This window comes from Typopeltis vanoorti, chromosome 8 (genome assembly GCF_054136105.1).
Source record: "Typopeltis vanoorti isolate ZY-2024b chromosome 8, IOZ_Tvanoo_1.0, whole genome shotgun sequence".
NCBI lineage: Eukaryota > Metazoa > Arthropoda > Arachnida > Uropygi > Thelyphonidae > Typopeltis > Typopeltis vanoorti.
The window spans coordinates 14,847,094-14,870,819 of NC_143556.1; the positions used below are offsets into that span (position 1 = coordinate 14,847,094).

General features: G+C 36.5%; 1 protein-coding gene across 2 annotated transcripts in view; it reads right to left on the minus strand.

Annotated features, from left to right (window-relative positions):
- Positions 1 to 23,726, minus strand: part of sws (patatin like phospholipase domain containing sws) — a 945,916-nt gene that overhangs the window by 515,895 nt on the left and 406,295 nt on the right. For both annotated transcript variants that reach the window (XM_090396526.1, XM_090396525.1), the window contains exon 20: positions 20,089 to 20,217. In XM_090396526.1, the coding sequence (XP_090252652.1) occupies positions 20,089 to 20,217 (129 nt within the window). The remainder of the gene's footprint in view (positions 1 to 20,088; positions 20,218 to 23,726) is intronic.

Here is a 23,726-nt window from a genome sequence, read left to right on the forward strand (position 1 = left end):
ATACTAATTCCAGGAGTATCAGGAACATGGAGGAATTTTTAGCACTGGTTAGTTCTTACTGGGTGAAATTTATTGGCATTAGTGAGATGTGGTTGATTAAGGATGATATAATTATTGACAGAGAAAGTGAAGTTTATAGCATTTTTTATGGCAAATAGAGCAAATAGAACGGGGGAAGGGTATTACTGATATCAGATGAGTAATTTGATATTTCACCAGACAGCTCCAAAACTGATATCATCAGTTTTAGAGCTGTCTGGTGAGATACAAGCTAACCTGACAAAGTATTTGGTTGGCTGCTACTATAGGCCAGGGAATACAAAGGATGATGTAGGTGATATGTATCAGCAAATAAATTCAATAAGTAGAAAGTGGGTAATTATTATGGGTGACTTTAATTATGGGAATATAGACTGGCAGGAGGAAAGGTCATACAGGCAGAAGAAAATGGAATTTATGCAGCACACAGGGACTGAGAGTGTCGGACCTTGTGATTACATCTGAGATTCGTGTATAACTAAGATGGATATTTTGTAACCAATTAGTGAGAACAATCATTCAGTTTTGACCTGGGAGGTAGCTAAGCATAGGATCTGAGGTACATAGGATCTTACAGAATCTCTATGTCAATAAGCAATGGGGGTTGAATGGGTATCAGCTCGTGTATTACGAGAATATGCTAAAGAATTGGTAGTCCCTTTGACTATATTGTTTAATCTGAGTCTCAGCTCATATAGTGTCTCAATGGAATGGAAAGTAAAATAGACAGAAGTAGCTAATTATAGACCACATAGCATTTCAGTAGTGATGATCAAAGTATTGAAGAAATTGGTTAAAGACTAAATTCAAGCTGGGTGAAGAGAAATGAGATCCTCTATGGAGGATAGCATGGTTTTGTGAAGGGTAACTAACTCACTTTCTATAATAAAGTGACAGTGCCAATTTGGATAAAGGTAATGGTTATATGGTCATACTTTTTTACTCTGCAAAATGCATTTGATAGATATCACATGGAAATTCTGATGCAAAGTTACATCAAATGGGTATGGGTATGAAGCTGGTGTTGAAGTGGTTGATGTAGAGATATCAGAGTAGTTTATGCAGGTACACAGTCCTGTAGAAGGCCTGACTAGTCACATGCCACACAGCTCTGTACTTGGACCATTACTGTTTAATTTGATCATCAATGATATAGGAAATAATCTGAGGGGAAATATCCCATTGTTGAAGATGATGCAAAATTAGGCAGAGCAATAGTCAACAAAAATTATGTTGATATTTTTACAGGATGATTTAATTAGATTGGCAGTATGGGCAAAGGAGAACAGATCAATTTAATGTAGCGAAGCTAAGGTTATGCATTTTGGGGTGAAAAGATTACCAACTTTGTACCATATTGATGGGACTGTACTCCAGAAACTTGATGAAACCAGGGATTTGGGGGTGTTGGTGAATAAGGAGTTGAAATTCAGAGGGCATATTACAAAAGAAGCTAAAAAAAAGGTCATAGGATTACCAGGTTATTGAGGAACATCCTGGGATGCAGCAATAAGAAGGTCATTATTCCTCTTTATAAGGCATCTGGATTATTGTGCACAAATTTGGTTGCCTGGATTTCTTGGAGATATGGATAAGGTGGAACAGATTCAGAAGAAATTAACTAAGATGGTGACAAAACTAGATTGAAGTTCAATGTCTGCTTATGATGCTCCATATGAGTAGAGATTGAAGATTTGTGGAGTTACAGAATCTGGTTGATCAGCAGATAAGGGGAGATGCAATAAATACATAGGTTTGCTTAGGAGTGGGGAGGGTGGGTTTACAGGATTGATTTGGATAAAATATTTCTGTACATGAATAATGTGAAGAATACCAGAGTTCATCCATGTAAACTGAGTAAAAGTGCAGTTAGCAAGGGCATGAGGAAAATATATTTTCTTTTTGCTTGGAGAACAGTGAATGAGTGGAATAGATCGTCAGAGTCAGATGTGTGTGCTTTGCCAATAAATGATTTCAAGGCAAAATATGACAGATATTGTACATTATGACAGATATTGACAATTGTTGATTAATTTTTTAAACGGACTTTCCACATTGAGTCTACTGAGTCAATGGAGGTGCCTACATATACATATACACACACACACAATCTACCAATAATTAATGTAGCGAAGTGTGAGGTTATGCATTTTGGAGTGAAAAGATTACTAAGCTTTGTGCCATATTGATGGGACTGTACTTCAGAAACTTGATGAAACCAGTGATTTGGGAGTGTTGGTGGATAGAGAGTTGAAATTCAGAGGGCATATTGCAAAAAGAGGCTAAAACAGCTCATAGGTTTACTTTATTATTGGGGAAAACCTTGGCATGCAGAGATAAGAAGGTCATTATTCCTCTTTATAAGGCACCTGGATTATTGTGCATAAATTTGGTTGCCTGGATTGCTTGGAGATGTGGATGAGGTGAAACAGATTCAGAGGAAAGTAACTAAGATGGTGGCAAAACTGTATGATGCTCCATATTATTATTAATAATATGAGGAGAGATTGAAGATTTGTGGGTTACAAAAACTGGTTGATCAGCAGATAAGGGGAGCTGTGATAGACATATGAATTTGCTTGGGGGGGGGGGGGTTACAAGATTGATATGGATGAAATATTTCCATTAATGTGAGAAAAACCAAAGGTCATCCATGTAAATCAAGTAAGAGTGTGATTAACAAGGAAGCGAGGACTAGATTTTTTGCTTGAAGAATGGTGAACAAATGGAACAGATCGGCAGAGTCAGATTGTGTGTGTGTGCACGCATGCACAATTTGTCAATGAATGAAAATATGACAGATATTGTACAGGTACTGACAATTGTTGATTAATTTTTTAAATGGACTTTCCATGTTGAGTCTACTGAGTCAGTGGAGGTGCCTACATACTTATTTTTAGAGTATACATATATTTTTAGAGTATACATACACAATCTACCAATAATTGTCTGGATACCCCTGTTACTTGAAGTTATGGAACATTGCAGGTTTGTTAATAACATAAACACTGGTGTACAGATAGTAGGAAGCAGTTGCTGAACACAGTGCTGCATTGATATAGGAATGGAGACAAATTGAACCTGATGTCTGCCACACATTGGTGGAAAGTCTCTCTCAAAGGGTGCAGGAGGTGATCAAAATCAAAGGTAGATATATCTCATATTAGGGTTTCCTTGCTGGTATCAGTTGAAAATTGCTAGTGTCCACACAATTTTTAGAGTTTATTTTTCACTTGGTTAGACTATAATAAGTTTAGTTTAACCCTTTATCCAAGTGTGAGCAAACAAAGTTTGCGCCTGAAAGTATCTTCAGGAATGGGGTAAGGTAGTACAACACCAGGCAACTTGTTGCAAAGGTAGAGAAAGCTCTCATCACTCCTATCTCAGTATCTCCCATAATGCAAGGCACATCTCCTTGCAGATATGTGTAATGCTATGCATTAAGGCAAGGGTCACTACCCATACCAGTTTCGACCTTTATTGAGGTCTCGTCAGTGGGAGCCAGACCAAGTGGAGAGACCAAGGCAGAAGCAATGAGAGGTCATCCCAACCTATAGGAGTTGCCAATGGGTGTACCACTTCATTATTAAATTACTCAGGATTCAGAGAAAGATGTTGAGAGTTTATTTTTCACTTGGTTAGACTATAATAAGTTTAGTTTAATCCTTTATCCAAGTGTGAACAAACAAAGTTTGCACCTGAAAGTATCTTCAGGACTGGGATAAGGTAGTACAACACCAGGCAACTCGTTGCAAAGGTGGAGAAAGCTCTCATAGCATTACACATATCCACAAGGAGATTTGCCTTGCATTATGGGAGATACTGAGATAGGAGTGATTAGACCTTTCTCTGCCTTTGCAACGAGTTGCCTGGTGTTGTACTACCTTACCTCAGTCCTGAAGTATCCCTCAGGGGATGTACAGATGACGATTCTGTACATCCCCTGAGGATATACAGAATCTTATGGTAGCACTGCATGAAAAGTTACATTATTATTAACTTTTTATCAACAATTTTCCTCCAGATTAGTATTATCTGTCAACATTCCAACATTATTGGATCTTATATTTCTGCCGCACTTTTTACTGTATCAATTCACCTACATCTTAGTCTTCTTCTGAATCTTTTTTCTGCCAACCTGGCAGCGAAAACTTATTTTGCTAATCTTTCCTCTCCTGTTCTGTTTAAATGACCATACCACCTGAGATTAGCTCTACTAACGCATTCCTGGATGCTGACAATGTCAAGTTATTTCCTAATATCCTCGTTTTTAATGATATTGCCATTGATGCCATCTCTACACGCCTCTTTCTCAGGACTCTCATATCTGCGTTCTCTAGTCTTTGGTCAAGTGTTTTACTTCTGACCCAGCACTCAGATCCATAAGTTAAAACTGGTTTGAACATGGTCTTGTATACAGCTAATTTAGTGTTCCGACTAATTTCTCTCTTATTCCATATGAATTTCAATTGACTTCCTACCATACCGGCTTTGTTGATTCTGTTGTCTATTTCCATATTTAATTTACCAGCTTCACTAAAAATCATGCCAAAGTAGCTGAAATGTTTTACTTGTTCCACAGGTTCTCTGTTCACAAAGCAGTTGACATTTTCAACAATTCTGCCTATTTTCATTGTCTTTGTCTTTTTATTGCTAACCTCCATACCATATCTATCACAACAGTTATTCAATTTAGTCAGGGAATCGTGCAAACTTGTAGTTGATTTATTTAGAAGTATAATATTGTCCGCATAAAACAAAGAGCTGACATTAACATCTTCAATTTTGATATCATGTTTAATGCCACTTTCCTTCATAATGCGATCCATATAGATAATGAATAACAGAGGGGATAATGTACATCCTTGTCTCACACCAGATTTAACATTAAACCATCTTCCTGTACTTCCTTCAATTCTAATTGCTGACTTACAACTCAAATAAAGAATTAAAACGGAGGTATAAAATTTTTGCAGTGGCTACACTGCATAATTCAAAGAGTCAGAGGATCATATTCCAGATATGATCTGGAATATGACTGGAGCAGCCATATCACAGTTCACATACTTTCTCTATTAAGTGTTCCAGGAAAGATTTATGTGCAAGCATACTTGAAAAGAGGTTGAGAAAAAATTGTGGAAGAGAAAGATAAGAAGCTGGGTTCAGGCCAAATAGAGGTTGTCAAAATAAGATTTTCACTTTACAACAGTTGAGAAATCATGGGAATATAAAAAGATCTGTACTGAAACTGTGCAGATCTGAAAAAGTCATATAACATGGTCAGAGGAAAGCATTACAAAACACTAAAATTATATGAGGTAAATGGAATATTATACAGAGCAATACACAGTCTATATTTAAGTTGTCAGTGAACAGTTAGAACCGAAGAAAATACAGGAAGATGGTTTGATATAAAAATCAAAGATAAGACAAGGATGCACATTATCTGCACTTATTTATTTATTTAGCGTATGGCATAATAAAGACACATGACATTGGAACATATAAATACATATTTGTGCAGACAATAAAAATGAGACAAGTAATGCACATATATAGTACAAATATCAGATAAAAAAAAAGTCTAAAATTTTAAGTCTAGCTCAGATAGCCAATCAAGATCTGAAAGATCTGCCTCAAGAAAGCCTCTCAGGTCACTAGGGTAGGCTCTTATGCTGCAGTCCTCCACAATGTGCCAAATGGTTTGGTTTATGGCCCCACAGTCGCATTGGGTTATAGGTGATCTTCCCCACTTCTGTAAGCTGTCTGCTCAGATACCATGTCCTGTGTGTATCTTATTTAGGTTTTTCCATAGATGACATGGAAGCTCAATCCCTTTCGGATTTTGGTTGGGAAGGATATACTTGTCTAAGTCTGGTGGCGATTTTTCTTTCCAAGTTTCTAGCCATTTCGGGTTAACATTGAAATTGCTATTTACTAGTTCTTCAGCCAGTATTAGTGGAGACCGTCGGGATTTAAAGCGATTCATGTTTATATATGGGAGGTCTTCATGTATTGGCAGCAGGGGATTGCTGTTTATTTTTTGTATTCTTTTACTAGAGCAATTTTCTTGATATGAGGTGTTTAGCCCTTACTGGTGAACAATATTTTGCCGCAGAGTAGACTATGGCCAACGTGGAGTATCGCAGTGTAATAGCAGAAGAACCCCACGTAGAACCACACAGTTTTTGTATATTATTACGGATTCTGATCTTTAAAGAATTATCTGCACTATTATTCATCATCATCTATATGGATTGCATTATGAAAGAAAGTGGCATTAACCCCTTCCAATCGGCCATGATGTCTATAGACGTCCAGCTAAATCTGGATAGTATTCTCTAACACCTGTTGAATAACATGGATAAGAAGTGAAATTTGGTCTCACTATTTCATCCCCCTCAGCCAGTAGGGAGGTTAAACCTGAATATCAGAATTAGGGATATCAAACTTAGCTACTTGCTAAGACTCCAGGGTTCTGTAACTAAATTGCATAACAGCTGTAATAAATTTGGAATGAAAATCAACAACAAAAAATGTTAAGGATTAAACCAAATATATAATTGGTAGCATAGTCAAGTGAAAAAACTTCAATCAACTTGTTTACTTGTTACTGGATTACTTCAATGTCTGTCAATATCCAAAGAATTCAGTGAGCTATTTTCCCAATATGCTCTCTGAAGTTCAACTTTCTCTCAAACATCGTCTCGAAGTTTCAATTTTCCTGCATTTCAGTACCATCAATATAATACATAGCATGTAACTTTTTCAGTCTGAAATGTATAACCTCACATTTTTCAACATTAAATCCCAGTCAGTATCATTCACTTACAATGCCAATTTATGTAAATCATCTTGCAGGACATCCACATTACTTTTATCAATCACTGCCCTGCCCAGTTTGCCATCATCAGCAAACTACTGAATATCCACCCCTAAATCTTTCCCTATATCATTAATATACAAATCAAAGAGTAGTGTTCCTAGTACAAAATCCTCCTAGATTCCACCCCACCATACACTACTCTGTTGTGCCTGTCTGTCTGTTCACCCTACCCCATCCATATAATCAGCTTCACATCCATTCCTGTTTGCTCCAACTTTTGTAATAATTTTCCAAATGGTATTCTGTCAAATGCCTTTGCAAAATCCAACATCATGATAGAGTAGCCATTTCCTTTATCCAATTCCACTGTCACTTACTATAAAATGTGAATAAATTACTAAGAAAGAAACTACCCTTTATAAAGACATGCTGCTCACTAGTGTTGTATCCCTATTGTATGTTGTATCCAGAGGGCACACAAGGATTGAGGGTCTTGGATTTGATCATCTCATCAGAGAATGTAATTATAAATGAGGTGTCAAATCACCCTCCAGTTGGTGAGAATGACTATGAAGTGATTACTGGATGGTTGCCAGCAGTGCGAGGACCTCTGCGAGAAAAGGGTATATGTGGAACTACAAAGCTGGTGATTATGAAGAGCTCAGGAGGCAGCAAGCAGGTGTAGCAAGTGGAATGAGAAGTTAGCAAGAAAGGAGATCAATGTAACTTGGGGGATATTCAAGAACTGTCTAGTAGAAGCAATGTCGATATTTATTCCAAGGGTCAGAATGTTAAATAAAAACTAGGTGTGAAATGGATTAATGAAGATATTAAGCATGGAAAACAGAAGAAAAGGTCGTTATGAAGGGAGCATAAAAAAAGTGGTAATAATCAATTCCATGAGGATTACAAACAACAGGCAAGAAGGGAGTCTTGGAATGGGTAGCAAAAGTGAAGTATTAGCAGCAGTTAGCTAATGAAACCAAAAAGAATGCTAGGGAGCTCTTTCGATATGTAGCCAGCAAAAAAAAAGAAGAATGATTATGAAAGGATGACACAGAAAGTGTCATCCTTTCATAATCATTCTTTGGTATAAGAACAACTGCTGCAGAATATATAGTGGAGATACTTAATGAAAAGTTCATAAAAGTCTTTCAATTCTTGTGAATGTGACATCATGAAGAGTTTGAAAACAGTCGATGAGAAGGAGAGACTGACTGTAAATGAGCAAGAGGTACATGTGGAATTGAGCAAACTTGATGTTAATAAGGATGTGGAACTTGATAATATATCACAATGTATTTGGAAGAAATGTGCCAGGGAGTTGCCAAGTGCATTGACATATTTTTTAAATATGTCTTGCACTAGGTTGAGTTCCAAAGGAGTGGAAGGAGGTCAAAATTGTGCTGCTTCATAAAGGAGATGATAAAACTCAAACATCAAATTATAGGTCTATCTGCATGTCAGATGTTGTGGTTAAGGTGTTGGAGAAGTTGGTGAGAACTAGGATTCAGAATTGGGTTGACAACAATGGTAATTATCTTTGATAGGCAGCAAACTCATGTTCTATATTGGCTCCATTGGACAGAGGAGAGGGATATACATCAGTATACTTAGATTTTGGTAGATTACCGCATTATAAGTTGATAGTCAAAGTAGAGTGGGATGGGTTGGATTATTAGATTGGTGCATTGGATCGGAGACTAGATATCTGATAGGTATCAGCAAGTTGTGTGGGGGGGGGAGCAATATCTTGGAAGAGAAAGTCGCCAGTGGTGTGCTTAATGGGTTTGTTTTAGGGCCATTGCTGTTGAAGCTGTATGTTAATGATATCAGGAAAGGTTTGGATGGGATTATTCAGTTGTTTGCAGATGATGCAAAGTTGGGGGGGGGGGAATATGAAGAATAGAGAAGATGTTGTGACCTTATAAGAAGACTCTTGAATAGATTGAGTGAATGGGCATAGGGATGCAAGTTCAATGTTGAAAAATGTAAAGTTTCAAAATTTGGGAAACAAGGATGGGATGTAGAATTTATGCTGGGTGGGGATATATTGTCAGAGGTAGAGGAAATAAGAGATCTTCAGGTGACATTGGATAAGGATCTGAAATTTAGGGAACACATTGCCAAAATTGTGAGGACAAAGGCTTCTGGGAATGATGCAGAGGACACTGACTTGTAGAAGTAGGGAGATTCTTGTTCCATTGTATAAGGCTTTGATTAGGCCGCACATGGACTGTGCACATATTTGGTCATCTAGTTTACAAAAAGGACAAAGAAATGTTGGAAAGGGGTCCAGAGGCGACTGACTAAGGTAGTTTCTGACCTCTGGAATGTTGAATATGAGAAAAGGTTGAGAAGATGCAATTTACAGAGTTTAGTGGATAGGAGGAAGAGGAGTGATATGATAGAGACCTACAAGTTAGTAAGAGGTGGTTATATGTTGAAGAGGTTTTTATAGAAAACAGTGGGAGATCAGTGGAGAACCAGATGAAGCTATATCCCTGGAAGCTGTATAAGGAGGGTGTGAGCTGGGGAGTGAGAAGCAGGTTTTTTGCATGCAGAGTTGTGAATGATTGGAATGCCTTGCCTGAGAGGGTGGTGTCTGCAGTGGGGTGCAGCATGATGAGCTGTGTGTGTGTATGACAAAAGGACCTCTTAGATGAGTCTTTGACTCTACGAGGGTCTTAGGATAATTACAACAAAATTTCCTCCTGGATGATACACTTTGGTAAAATGATCACTCAGTAACTCAATTAGTTCTTTTGCCTCTGTTACCTTCCTAGCATCAGTCATCCTTACAATCATTCTTCCACAGCCATTTTCCCTCTTACTCGCTACATAACAAAAAAATTCTTTTGGATTTACTTTGGCCTGCTTATCTAATTTTCTCTCAATTTGATTTGGCCTTCCTTACCATACTGGTCACCTTCTTGCTTGTACTTTGTACTGCTTATGAGTATGATAACACTTTTCTTTACATTCCTTCCACAGTGTTTTCTTTTTTTTTTTTTTTCAGCTCTTGCTTTATGTCTCTATTCATCCCCTTAATTCCCACTTATCCACAAGCTTATTGCTTCTCATAAGGACAAGCTTCCACCTCTCAATTATCCAGGTAACTACCAGATTCCTTGCTATTGTGAGTTATCTTAATTTGGACAAACAGGTAGATCTGCATTGTCTAAAGAACACAAGCCTTATATTAAATACCAAAAGCCTCAAACAGTCTAGACATGCTAGCAACACTAAACAGAGTTCATTTGAAGAAGATAAGAGTCCTTCATAAAAGTCATTTCCTCATAGAATGTGGAAATGTAAAGTTTCACATTTCTTTATAAAGAAACGTGAAACTTTACATCATTGTCCTAACTTAAAGGGATTCAATTGCCTACATCTATCCCCTTTGAGGGAGTGAATACTTTTTAAATCTGTTAATCTTTCCTAACTTTATTTTGTCTGTGTATATTATTATTATTCCATGACAACCTCCAATGAATCCAAAAGATTCATCGAGGGGAGAGCACTTACTATACAACTCTACCACTTAATGCACCAACTACAGAAACCATCACTTCCACCTACTGCCCACCACTAACACCTTCAGTACTTTTTGTTTGCAAATTGTGTGTGTGTGTGTTCTCAAGGCCCATCCAGGATGAAAAACCCAAGTTATGGGGAGAAAAAAACCCTGCTACCTCCATATGACATCGGCTAACTCGCCTTCAACTGAAAAAAATCTCACATAAAGATTCCTCTTCATCATGATGAAAATCTAACTCAGTCTTTTCCAACAGAAGGACATAACATACCATCATTCTTCCAATTGTGTAAGGAGATGCATATTTTTACATAACTTTTTTTTAAATAAGTTAGGAAATTACTGACCTTTGGTTATCTTACATTAACTACTGAGGTGGCACTTTTAAGAATTGTCTGTTATTGTTTAATTGTCATTCTGTGATCTTGTATAATGCCTATTATACCTGGGCAAAAATTCTACATTAATAAAATTTTATGCGAGTTTTCCTCCATTTTTATACTTCTTTTCAATAATAATAATAATAATAATAATCTGAGTCCAGTAATATTATACAATTAGTGAGAGGTCAAGGAATTTTTGATGTAATTAATCCTATTTTGGCTAGACAGGCTGTACTGAAGACAACATTTGTAATGAAGGTATCTATTCACTGAGAACATATGAAAAATTTAAAATTCCAACCTGTGAACTCACTCTTAAAGAAAAGAGCTAGTTTTTAAGAAGGTACTTTACATAAGCAATCACACCACCCATCCAAATAGTACTGCTGTAAACACTTACAAAGACAGGGCTATTTGTTCTAATAACACAGCCCTGGAAACTGAACTCAGTTCTTTCACAACACTTTTTTCAGCCAATGACTGCAATCTTATAAAATAAACAAAATGATCCATGCGCCAATCACACACACCCTCTCCCCCCCTGCAACCAACACACAAAATCACAGCAAAATTATTCCCATCACTTATGTTCCAAGTATGTCTGAAAAGACAGCTACAGCACTCTGCATACAATATTCAAACCACACATTTTTCTAGCTATTTTCTTTCATCTGTTCTTCAGATCAACTTCATATTCTTGCATAACAGAAGTTCATAAAGTTCTCTGTGCCTACAGCTTGGCTGACTTTAGACAAACTGGTAGATCAGTTATCATCTTGAAGAACCTAAGACGAACTACATCTACGATCTTCTGCTTCACAGCACTTCTGGCAAAAAGGACAATTTTTTGCTGGCCTGGTTGGCCGAGTGGTTAGCGTATCCGCTGTCCAGCGAAAAGGCTGTGGGTTCGAATCCCGCCGTGGTCATGGATGTTTGCGATCGTTTGTGAAAGCACTAGTGGTGGTAGTTGGCGGTAGATGGCATTGGTGTTAGATGATGAAGGCTGGTGGAGTAGTGAGACGAAGAGTTGTAGAGTTGATGCCCTCCCTCGATGAGTCTTTGGACTCCCTGGAGGTGTGATATAATAATAATAACAAGTCAGTACCAGCAGATCATGCTCTGGATGTTCTTTCACACATAATTAAATGAAAGGAGACAACTATGTGCTACACAGAAGCCACTACACGTGTGAGACTAATATGAGACTTAACATTTGCTGTGAAGTGCTCCTCTAACCTTAACAAGGATGTCTGTATTAATGTGTCAAAGAATTGGGAGACTTATCACCTAATGTGGTCTTAATCATTCTAAGACCACATTAGCACAAACTTCTGTGAATTGACTTTGTATTTTCAGTTACATTTTCAATTACAATATGAAATTGAAATTCATAACATCCTAACTGAGTTCTGAGGTTCACCACAGTTGTAATTCACACTACAATGCTGGTTAGAAAATGTAGTTTTTTTTTTTGTTTTTTTTTTAATTATTAAATTATACTTGCCAAGAAATTATATTCTTGTTCAATCTTATACCCGAGTGTAAGCAAACAAAGTGTGTGCATGAAGTATCTTCAGGGCTACTACTTGTACACAAAGGCAGTTAACATTTGCTTCAGTATCTTATAATACAAAGCACATTTCCTTACAAATACATACATTGCCATGAATTATATATAATGACAGTGAGAACTAGATCCAGAAAGGTACCAACGTTGAATTGATGCAGAATCATATTTGCCATATACAAGTAGCAAAATGGTGTAATCACCTTATCACCTGGATCAGAAGCGATCATTATGAAAAGTTTTTTTCACTTTATGCGATTCCCACCCATGAAATTATTTAAACCTATAGTACATTTGTACCATGGATGGGTTAAGGATTTTTTTTCCCTATCTTGCTGATTTTTTTTTTTTTAAAAAATTTTTTTTTTTACATAGTCTGAAAATCCTGCTCTAGAGATAAATTAAAGATGCCAAGAAATTACTTTCTTCATTTAATCCTTTATCCAAGTGTAAGCAAACAAAGTTTGTGCATGAAGTAACTTCACGACTGGGCAACTCTTATATAGAGACTAATGACTTCACATCACTTGCTTAGAATCCCACAATGTAAAGCACATATCCTTATGGACATGTATAATGCTATGCTGCATTATACTGTATAATACTATGCTGCTATGCAACCCAAACAGGTTTCAACCTTTACTGAGGTCTCGTCAAAGAGAGTCAGACCCAAAAGTGATACCAAGGTTGAAGTCAAGCAGAAGTCATATTTCCATATTATTATTATAAAAAAACTTCCATGGAGTCAAAGACTCATCATGGGAGGTCCATTATTATACACATAGTTTATCACCATGCCTTAAATATATTTACTGTCTCTGCACTCAACCACTCTTGGGCAATGCATTCCAATCACTCACCACTCTCCATGCAAAAAACCTACTCCTCACTCCCTTGCTCATACTCTCCTTATATAGCTTCCAGGGATGACCTCTGATTCTCTTCCTATCTTCACCCATTCTGTGCAAAACCTCCCTGACATTAATCTGGTAATAACCTCTTAACAGCTTATATGTCTCGATCATATCCCCTCTCCTCCTCCTATCCACCAATTTATGCAAACTGCATCTTATCAATCTGTCTTCATACTCAATGAGACCAGAAACCACCTTAGTCAATCATCTATGAACTTTTTCCAACACATCTTCATCTTTTTGAAAACCAGGTGACTAAATCTGTGTACAGTAATCCATATGTGGCCTGATCAAAGCCTTGTATAAAAGAACCATAACATCCTTACTTCTACAAGTCAGTGCCCTCCACATCATTCCCATTATCCACTGTGTTGTCCTCACAATTTTAGTAACATGTCCCTGAAATTTTAGGTCCTTGTCTACAATCACTCCAAAATCTCTCATCTCCTCTACCACTTCCAAGATATTTCCACTGATTGTGTACTCTATATCCCATTTCTGCTTCCCAAATTTCAAAACCTTACACTTTGCAACATTGAATCGACATCCCCACTCATATACCCATTCAGTCAATATATTCAAGTCCTCTTGCAAAGCTAGTATCCACTCTACCCCTGATAACTCTCCCCAACTTTGCATCATCTGCAAACAACTGCATATCACCATTCAGATTTCTCCAAATATCATTTACATACAAATTAAACAGCAATGGACCCAAAACAGACCCTTGGGGTATACTATTAGTAACTTTCCTCTTCTGGGATATCATTCCTCCATACACAACTCGCTGATACCTATCAGACAGACAATCTCCAATCCAGCAAACTAATCTACTGTTCAGCCCCATTCATTCCAATTTAATTACCAGCTTGTCATGTGGCAATTTATCAAATGCCTTTGCAAAATCTAAATATACCACTGTATATGCAACACCCTTATACAACGCATTTGTCACTTTATTATAAAAAGTAAACAGATTGCTAAAGTACCATCTTCCTTTAGTAAATTCATGCTGGCCACCAAAGAGTATTGGCCTGTTGTCAACCCAATTCTGAATCTTAATTCTAACTAACTTCTCTAATACTTTAACCACCATTCCAGACACACAGACCAGTCTATAATTCAAAGCCCTACCCTTATCACCACCTCCCTTATGAACTGGAACAATTTTACCCTCTTTCCATTCTTTTCAGAACATGACCCAGTGAGAGACTCATGTTAAAAAGATATGCAAAAGCTGTTGTACTCTCTGGAACATTCCCTCAAAAAACGTGGAATAACATCAAGTCCCACAGCTTTATTTACATCAAGTCTATTTAATTCCTCATATACTCCTGTTCACTTACTAACAGTTTCTCCTCCTCCTTCGTTCCCACTGCTTTCAAGTTCTGCATGATGTCACATTCATAAGAATGAAATACCTTTATAAACTGCCTGTTCATTAAATATCTCAACTATATCCTCCACAGCAGTTATCATTCCTCCGTTTTCACCCATCAATCCCAACCTACCATAATCATTCTTTCTTCTACTGGCCACATATTGAAAAAACTCCTTAGGATTTTTTTTAGCTGCTTTAGCTAACTGCTGCTCATACTGCACCTTTGCTACCCTTATCAAGTGAGTCACCTTCCTCGCCTGCTCTTTGTACTTCTCAGGCAACTGGTTGTTATAACTACTCATCTTGCATTTCTTCCATAACACCTTCTTCTTCCAGATTGCATACCTTATCTCTTGATTCATCCATTTCACACCTGCTCTATTTATCCTCTTAACCTTTGGAATACATTGCGATATTGCCTCCACCAAATAGCTCTTGAGTAGGGTGCAAGCAGCATTGATTTCCTTTCCATCCATTTCCTCTTTCCAATTTATTATTGCAAGCTGTTTCCTGAGCTTTTCATATACAAGTAGCCAAAAGACGTCTCACCTTATTATTGAAATACTCTGGATTAGAGATAGATGTTGAAAAACATGGAACTTTTTCAAGCACTTCAGGCTTCAAATCAACAGGACAAAGTTCTCACACCAGGTGATGAAATTCATCTCCCACCTAAAGGCATTCACAAGTATCCATGCTCAGAGCAAAATTTGAACCCACAGCCTGTCAAATGGAGAGCATATATGCTAACCACTTGGCCAACACAAAGTAAATTATACTTGCCAAGATTATAACAAGATTATCTTATGCTTAAGTAAACAACCATAGAATTGGTTCGATGATGCATATATTTTGTATCGGTTGGATTTGTGCAAATAGAAAGATAAAAACAGAAAAAATGAATATATATATATATATATATATATACTAAAACCAGATACTAAAAATCACAAATTGAAGTTCAGATTGTCTCTAATCCATTGGATTGTGTCTGGGTTAACCTAGAACAGGTCCATCACTGTGCCCTTATAACTCCACAGTGGGCAGTCCTGGATAATATGATTGACGGTCTGTTGATCAGTGCCACAGTCACTTGTTGGGGATTGACACAAGCTCCACTTGTACATCATGGTAAGCACATCTGGCATGGCCTGTCCTCAAGTGGTTGTGTGCTCCATTGTCATCTGGGTAGGTGAAAGCCAGGGGCCTCTGTTGTGGGGTCTGTAATGAGGTGTCCATTTTTTGTTGTTGAAGTAAGTCAGCAATTCTTCCATTCATTTTCAGGAGAATATGTATCTGATTGCTGATTTTTCCATATCAGGTTGCAGGATTTCAAATGAACAGGTGGTAGATTTTGGAGGTCCTCATGAATAGGTAAGTTGTTATTTTCCATACATTTTATCCACTCTCTGTTAGTGGCAGCTTTCCTCCTTATGTCTGGTGGTTCGATGATACATTGTGGTTGGTCAGTGAATTTAGCACTCCTGTAAAATGCTGCTAATGATATTGGATGACTTGAATCCAGTTAGAGGTGAGACCTATGATTGTCACGTGAAATAACGTGTATTTCACGTGACAGTAGGTTTGAAGCCATCTGGTGTGAGGTGGAATCTAATAAAATCAATTACATAGTGGGTATCGTTACAGAACTGGTGGATCGGTTGTTAGTGATGAAAAAATGCATCACCAAATAGAAAAGATGAGCACAAAAAAAAAGTAATCATTAATTCATCAAATATTGATTGGTAGCAATAGAATCTCATGAGATTCTATTGCAGGACAACTTCCTCAAGCAGCATGTGACAAAAGAATTTGAGGTCAAAGAGTGCTAGATTTGATTATAGTGTCAGAGGGCATTTCAGTTAAAGATATAACTATTCTGCCTCCAGTTGATGACAGTGATCATGTGGTACTCACTTGAGAAGTGACTAAGTTTATGAATGTTCCATTCAGAAAAAGTTACATGCTGAACTATAAAGCAGGAAATTATGACCAACTGAGGAATATACTGTGTTCAGTGGAATGGGATCGATTGATGGATGGGAAGAATATCAACAGTGCCTGGAAAGCATTTAAATAATACTTAAATGATGCGATATCAGAGTGTGTCCCGAGAGTTCGAAGAATAAATAGAGCAGGAGTCAAATGGATGTGTAATCTTATTACGCAAGAGATTCGCAAGAGAAGCATGATGTGGAAGGAATATCATTTGCATTATGAAAATTATAATGCAGCAGGCTAGAACAGTAACAATGGTTGTAGGGAAAGCAAAGTCTGAGTATGAAAAGAAACTGGCTCTGCTTGCTAAAGACAACCCACAAGCATTCTCTCAATATGCTGCAAGTAAAAGAAAGAATGAATATGAAAGAATAACTCTTCTAAATGCAGAAGAAGTTATTCAACTAATGAGTGCCTATTTTGTTAAAAGCTATCAACCTGGTGTATGCAACATTGAGCTCACTCCTACCTCTTCACTGGATGAAGCAGGTGTATGAAGACAAAATATTAGAGATGTTGCACAAATTGAATAAGAATTCAGCAATAGGGACTGATGGGATATCAGCACATGTGCTAAAAGTGTTCAGCTGAACTGGCTATTCCTTTGGCCAGCTGTTTAATATGAGTCTCAGAACAGCAAAGATGCCTCAGGAATGTATTGTAATTCCATTGCAAAAAAGGTGGTGCAAAGACATATGTATCCAACTATCAACCAATCTGTATCTCAGGAGTGGTGGTGAAGATTTTGGAAAAATTGGCTAGGGCTCGCATTCAGAAATGGGTTGACAGTGAATCTTTACTTTACAATGAGCAACGTGGATTTACTAAAGCAAGGTCATGTTTTAATAACTTGCTCACATTCTATAACAATGTTACCATTGAACTAGACAAGGGGAATGGATACACCATGATACTTTTGGATTTTGCCAAGGTTTTTGACAGAATACAGAATAGAAAACTTTTGCATAAATTAAAGAATATGGGTGTGGATTATAGAATATTAGCATGGATAAGAGGATGGCTAACTGAGAGATATCAAAAAATGGTATATGGGGGATGTGAGTCTGCAAGATTTGTGGTATACCAAAAGGATCAGTGCTTGGTCTACTGTTATTCAATCTATACATTAAGATATTTGGAAGGATTTGACAAGCAACATACAGCTATTTGCTGATGATGCAAAGATAGGTAGGATAATCAGGAATGCTGCTGGTATGCAGTACATGCAGAATGATTTGAATATAATGGAATTGTGGGCATGGGAAAATGGATGTCAGTAAATGTAAAGTCATGCACTTCAGCATGATTAGATATCCAGTGTCATATTATATTGGTGGGATTATGCTTGAAGAAATTGATGAGGCTAGGGATCTTGGAGTGTTAGTAGATAAGAAGTTAAAGTTAAGGGACCATGTAGCAAAGATTGCTAATACAATCAAAAGATAATTGCAATGCTGAAACGAATGTTTATATGTAAAGATAAGGATGTCATTTTGCCTCTTTACAAGGCTTTGATAAGACCTCACTTGGACTATTGTATGCGGGTCTGGTTTTCCTGGTTTCTGTTGGGATACTGTTATATTGGAAAGGGTGCAAAGGAGAGTGTTAAAAATGATATCTGGATTATGGAATACTGATTATGAAACAGATTGAGAATTTGTAGGCTGCAGACACTAGCAAACAGGAGAAAGAGGGGGGGGGGGGATATGATTGAGACTTACAAACTTCTGAAAGGATCACACAGGATTTCAATTGATGGAATTTTTCTATTTATGAGGGTGGGGAAAAGACAACAGGGCATCCCTGGAAGCTGAGAAGAATGCCCCTAAGAAGGGGGGTGAGGACTAGATTTTTCTCTCACAGGGGTGGTGGGTGATTGGAATGGATTGCCATTGGATGTTGTGAGTGCAAGGAGTGTGAATGAATTCAAGAATAAGTATGATAGGAGGTATGTGTAGTATGTGGCCTCCCTCGATGAGTCCCTGACTCCTTGCAGGTCTCTCTCTTAATAATAATAAGTAAGCCATCAATAAATAAATTTATTATTCTTTCTTTTTTTCAGTGTTGCTTATACCAGGAACACTGTTATGAACAACCATTAACACCTAAACCTTTAAATTCAAGTAAAAGGATCAGTCAATAACCTTTCTTACAAGAAAGGAACATTCAAACGATGTCTACATTGATAAACTAAAATGAAAGTTACTTCACAATCCATCATTGAGATGTTTGGTGCATTCAAAAACTAAATTTCAGGAATAGTTCGCATCACTGAGTTAAAATGTCTATGCAACCTCTTACACTATCACTTCTACTGAAAATACAAGTTTCTTTTGTATTTCCTTCATCACCATATCCATCCTTTTTCTTCACCCCCCCCCTTCTTAAAAATACAGTACCTGGAAATACAAAACATTAATAGTCACAACTACAATGGCCTGATAATAGCCAGATCCAATCCTAACCCTACTATAAAATACTGGTAATTGAAAGAGAAGAGCAACAGAGAGAGGGAGATTGCAAGAAAGAAAGAAAAACTGTTAAGTATAATTTACTGAACACGTCACTTTGAGAGACATGCTGCAGTAAGTTATACTTATCCGTAAGTTAAGGATTAAGTGCTTAGAGGATATCATGTTGGGGGTTTAATGGATGGAAGGAGTATTGACAGCACTAAGATAGATTTAAAAACTAATTTTAGTTCTTAATCCTTTCTTAGTGCTGCATATTAGTAGTGCATTACTCCATTAAACCTCCAACATGAAATTATACTTTACTCAAGGATGCATAAATTGCCATGTATTATGGGAAGGGTCTCTACCAAGACTGGTTTTAACTTTTACTGAGGTCTCACCACTGGTAATTTGATCCATGAAAATACTGAAAGCTGAATGAGAGAATTCATGTCTCCAAACACAAGTTGGCAAATAGCACATCAGCTGATTATTAAAGTACTCTGGATGAGAGAAGTGAAGTCACCTGATTTCATATAGAGGTAACCAATTGTGAGGGTACTCCAAATACAGATGAGTAAAAGATAAAAGCATAGATATATAATAAATTGTTACAAGGTGCTGCATTAATAAAGGCAAAAGGTGGTGCAGTGAAATATGAGAAAGCACAAACAGATTATCATAGGACTGTATTCTTACATCTGCACAATATGATACACATGGAAGTGTCATCAATGAAGTGATGGCTACAATGTTGTGTTGCTTAGATTTTTGTAATTTGATGAAAATAGTAATTTTTTCTATTTATTTTTTCCCTTATCTTGGAGGGAAAAAATAAATAGAAATAAATTACTAAGAGCAAAAACCTTTTTCATATTAGAAGCTGTTGGAAGTTGTATTTAATAATTATTTTTAAATATACATAAAAATAAATTGGATATACAATATTATACACTTGGTGTTGTTATTTTCTAACTCTGTTTACTAACCAATTGAGGTCAAAGCATAATATAACTCCATGGTAAAAGCAGAAAGTGGAACATCCTCAGATACTGATAAAATTGCTACAGTAGAAAAGTTTGAACCTGAGGGTCTTGAATCAATAGTGAGGGCTTCACCTATATAAAATAAGAAAATATATTACTAACATTTCTTTGACACTGAGAGGTAAAATTTCAATTATATGCATTTGAAAGAAACTCAATTGCGTTATGTTTTTAAGTTTTGAAAATAGGTGAGAGCAAACACGAAACAAACCTGAGTTGACCATATTGCACTACTTAAGAACTAATCTTAGTTCTTAATCCTTTCTTAGTGCTGCATATCAGTAGTGCATTACTCCATTAAACCTCCAACATGAAATTATACTTTACTCAAGGATAAATACTGAAAGCTGAACGAGACTATATATATATATATATATATATATATATATATATATATATATATAGTCTATATACAGAAACTATATATATATTCATCTTTTAATAGCTTGTGATTAGTAGTAGCATCAGAGCCCACGCAGAAACTCAAAATAACTCCTCAGTGGCTTATGCATGAAAAATCAATAACATAAAATTTAAGAGTTAATTACTGAGGAAACTCTTAAATAATATGTCTTGGAGCATGAGGTGCTGTGGTATTTGGGACTTATTTTTGGGACTTAATAATTATTTTTAAATATACATAAAAATAAATTGGATATACAATATTATACACTTGGTGTTGTTATTTTCTAACTCTGTTTACTAACCAATTGAGGTCAAAGCATAATATAACTCCATGGTAAAAGCAGAAAGTGGAACATCCTCAGATACTGATAAAATTGCTACAGTAGAAAAGTTGCATGACCACTGATGAGAACCAGCAATTCAAAAGAGCTGTCAACCAACTAAACTAAATCAAAATAACTAATTAAGCACTTCTGGATAGGATTCCTTTCTTTCAAGTGGTACAGCACTAGCAATACATACTGAATCAATGCTTGTGATCACTTTTTTAGTTTCAAAAATAAAAATTTTTGTTATTTAATATAAAATACTGATGGGGATATATTCCTTTCTTTTAATAATTTTCACTGTTAAGTTTCCCTTCATTTTAGGTTCTTTTATTTGCTTAATTAATTTCCTGATTCCCTGAGGAATCAGGAAATTAATTTCTAATATTTTAATAAATATTTTAATTTTTAATATTAAAATTTAAAAAAAAACATAAATATTCATTATTATTTTATAGCCAAGTAGCAAAACTGTGCATAACTTTGGAATTTAAAGCAAGCGACTAATATGAGAATACACCTTTCAGCAGAAGTTACCTTACTCAGAGAAAACAAATGAATAAATGAAAACAAATAATCAATCTTTATTATCCTTCATCTACATTGGTTCAATATCCATGAGGGTGACTACAAGACACTTTTACAGGAAAGTTTATTATAATTTCTCTCATACACATGCAACACAGAGAGAGAGAGAGAAGAAGAAGAAGAATGTTCATAACACCTACAGTATACTATTGTTGATAAGCAAAACACTCAGAAGATAAGTTTTTTTTTTATTATCATCTTCAGATCCCCATGAAGTCAGACTCATTGTGGGAGGTCTCTGTCATACCAACAACTCATTGTACCATGCAGTAAATACATTCACATTCCAATCATTTACACTCTTCATGCAAAAAAAAAAAAAAAAAACTGTTTTTCACTCTTTTGCTCACAACCTCCTCAATACAGCTTGCAGGGATGACTGCTTGTTCTCTAACTATTTCTCACCATTCTATAAAAAACCTCTTCAAAGTTAATCTGATAAGAACCCCTTACCAATTTACATCTCCATAATATCACCCCTCCTCCTCTTGCTATTCACTAGACAGTAAATTGCATCTTCTCAACCTTTCTTCATACTAAACATTCTCCATAATATTTAGCATGAAGAAACTACCTTAGTCAATCACTTATGGACGCTTTTCAATATCTGTTCATCTTTTTGAAAACCAGGTGACCAAATCTGTGTACAATAATCCACTTGTGGCCTAATCAAGTCCTTACTTCTACTTTCCACATCATTGCCATGATTTGTTGCAATGTGTTTTCTAAATTTTAGCCTCCTATCCACCTAAGTTCTCTTATTTCTTCCAATATATTTTCTCCACCAAGTGTATACTCCACAAGCCTTTCTCCACCTATCTACAAGCTCATTCATTCCAAGAACTTATATTAAAGTCCTCTTGGCAGGCCACATCTACTCTACTCCTCAGAGTTCTTCCCAACTTTGCATCCTCTGCAAAGAACTGATTATCTCCATTCATACCTTTCTTAATATCATTAACATACAGGTTAAACAGCAATGGTCTTAAAACAGATCCTTGAGCCACACAACCAGCAGGACATGAAGACATGTCCACCACTAAAGAAATCCTTGACTGCTTTCAAAAACACTACAAAAATCTGTTTGAAAACAACAATACTACTGTTCAAAATTATAATTCTCAGAACATTAATGGTTTCCAGTTCATATCCAAGATTGACTTGACAGACCCATTACAGCATTTGAAGTTATCACAACCTACAAAGAATGCCAAACAAGAAAATCACCAGTACCTGATGGTCTAGGGATAAAACTTTATCGTGAGGCCTGAGATTTTATTCTTCCCATTTCAGTTACACTATTTAATTCCTTTCTCCCATCAGGACACACACCAAGTGAATTTGTAAGCAAACAATACTGTCCTCATTCCTAAACCTAATAGAGATCACACCTTAATCAGCAGCTGGAGACCTATTCATCTATCTAATACTGACTACCAGATATTTTTTGCATTATCAATAACAGGATTAAAGTGGGAATGAGATACATAATTAAAAGCACACGGGTGTATGGAGTACCAGGTTGAGCAGTAGAATTTAATCTATTTCTGCTACATAATCTAATCTGCTTAGTTAACACGAAAAAGCAATCGATGGCAGTGCTATCAGTAGACCTTACTCAAGCATTCGATAATGTCCAGCATCCCTTTCTATTCCACATCCTCCAGCAAATTGGTGTAGATAAAAAACTGCTGCCTGTTATCAAAGGGGACTATGCCAATTCAACCACTCATCTCCTAGTTAATGGGTTACTGTCAGACCCGGTAAAAATGCGAAAAGGAGTCAAACAAGGTTGCCCTCTCGGTCCACTGTTCTTTGCATTGGTTCTTGAACCATTCTTACAGGAAGTCAACAATATACATGCTGTGCAAGGAATAACAGTTCCTTCAACTATAAAGGAAAATAAGGTATTAGCATATGCTGATGATGTAGTGGGAACTTTGAAGGATAATGATTCCATATATAATTTTTTTGATATTCTGGAAAAATTCAGCAAAAGCAGTGGATTAATTATTAATGCAGAGAAGACAAAAATAAAAGTTTATGGAAAATGGGATTTTGGAGGCATTCCTTTTGAACTAACCCCTAAGAGAGAACCCCCTCATTACACTTGGAATTCCCTTCTCCACTTACCCAATATTACCAGTCCAAGAGCTTATATACAAAAAAGGAATTTCTTCACTTATCAAAGAAGCATGTAGGATTTGCTATTTAAGCAATACAGCTTCTAAAATCCATAAAATATTGCAGACTGATCACACA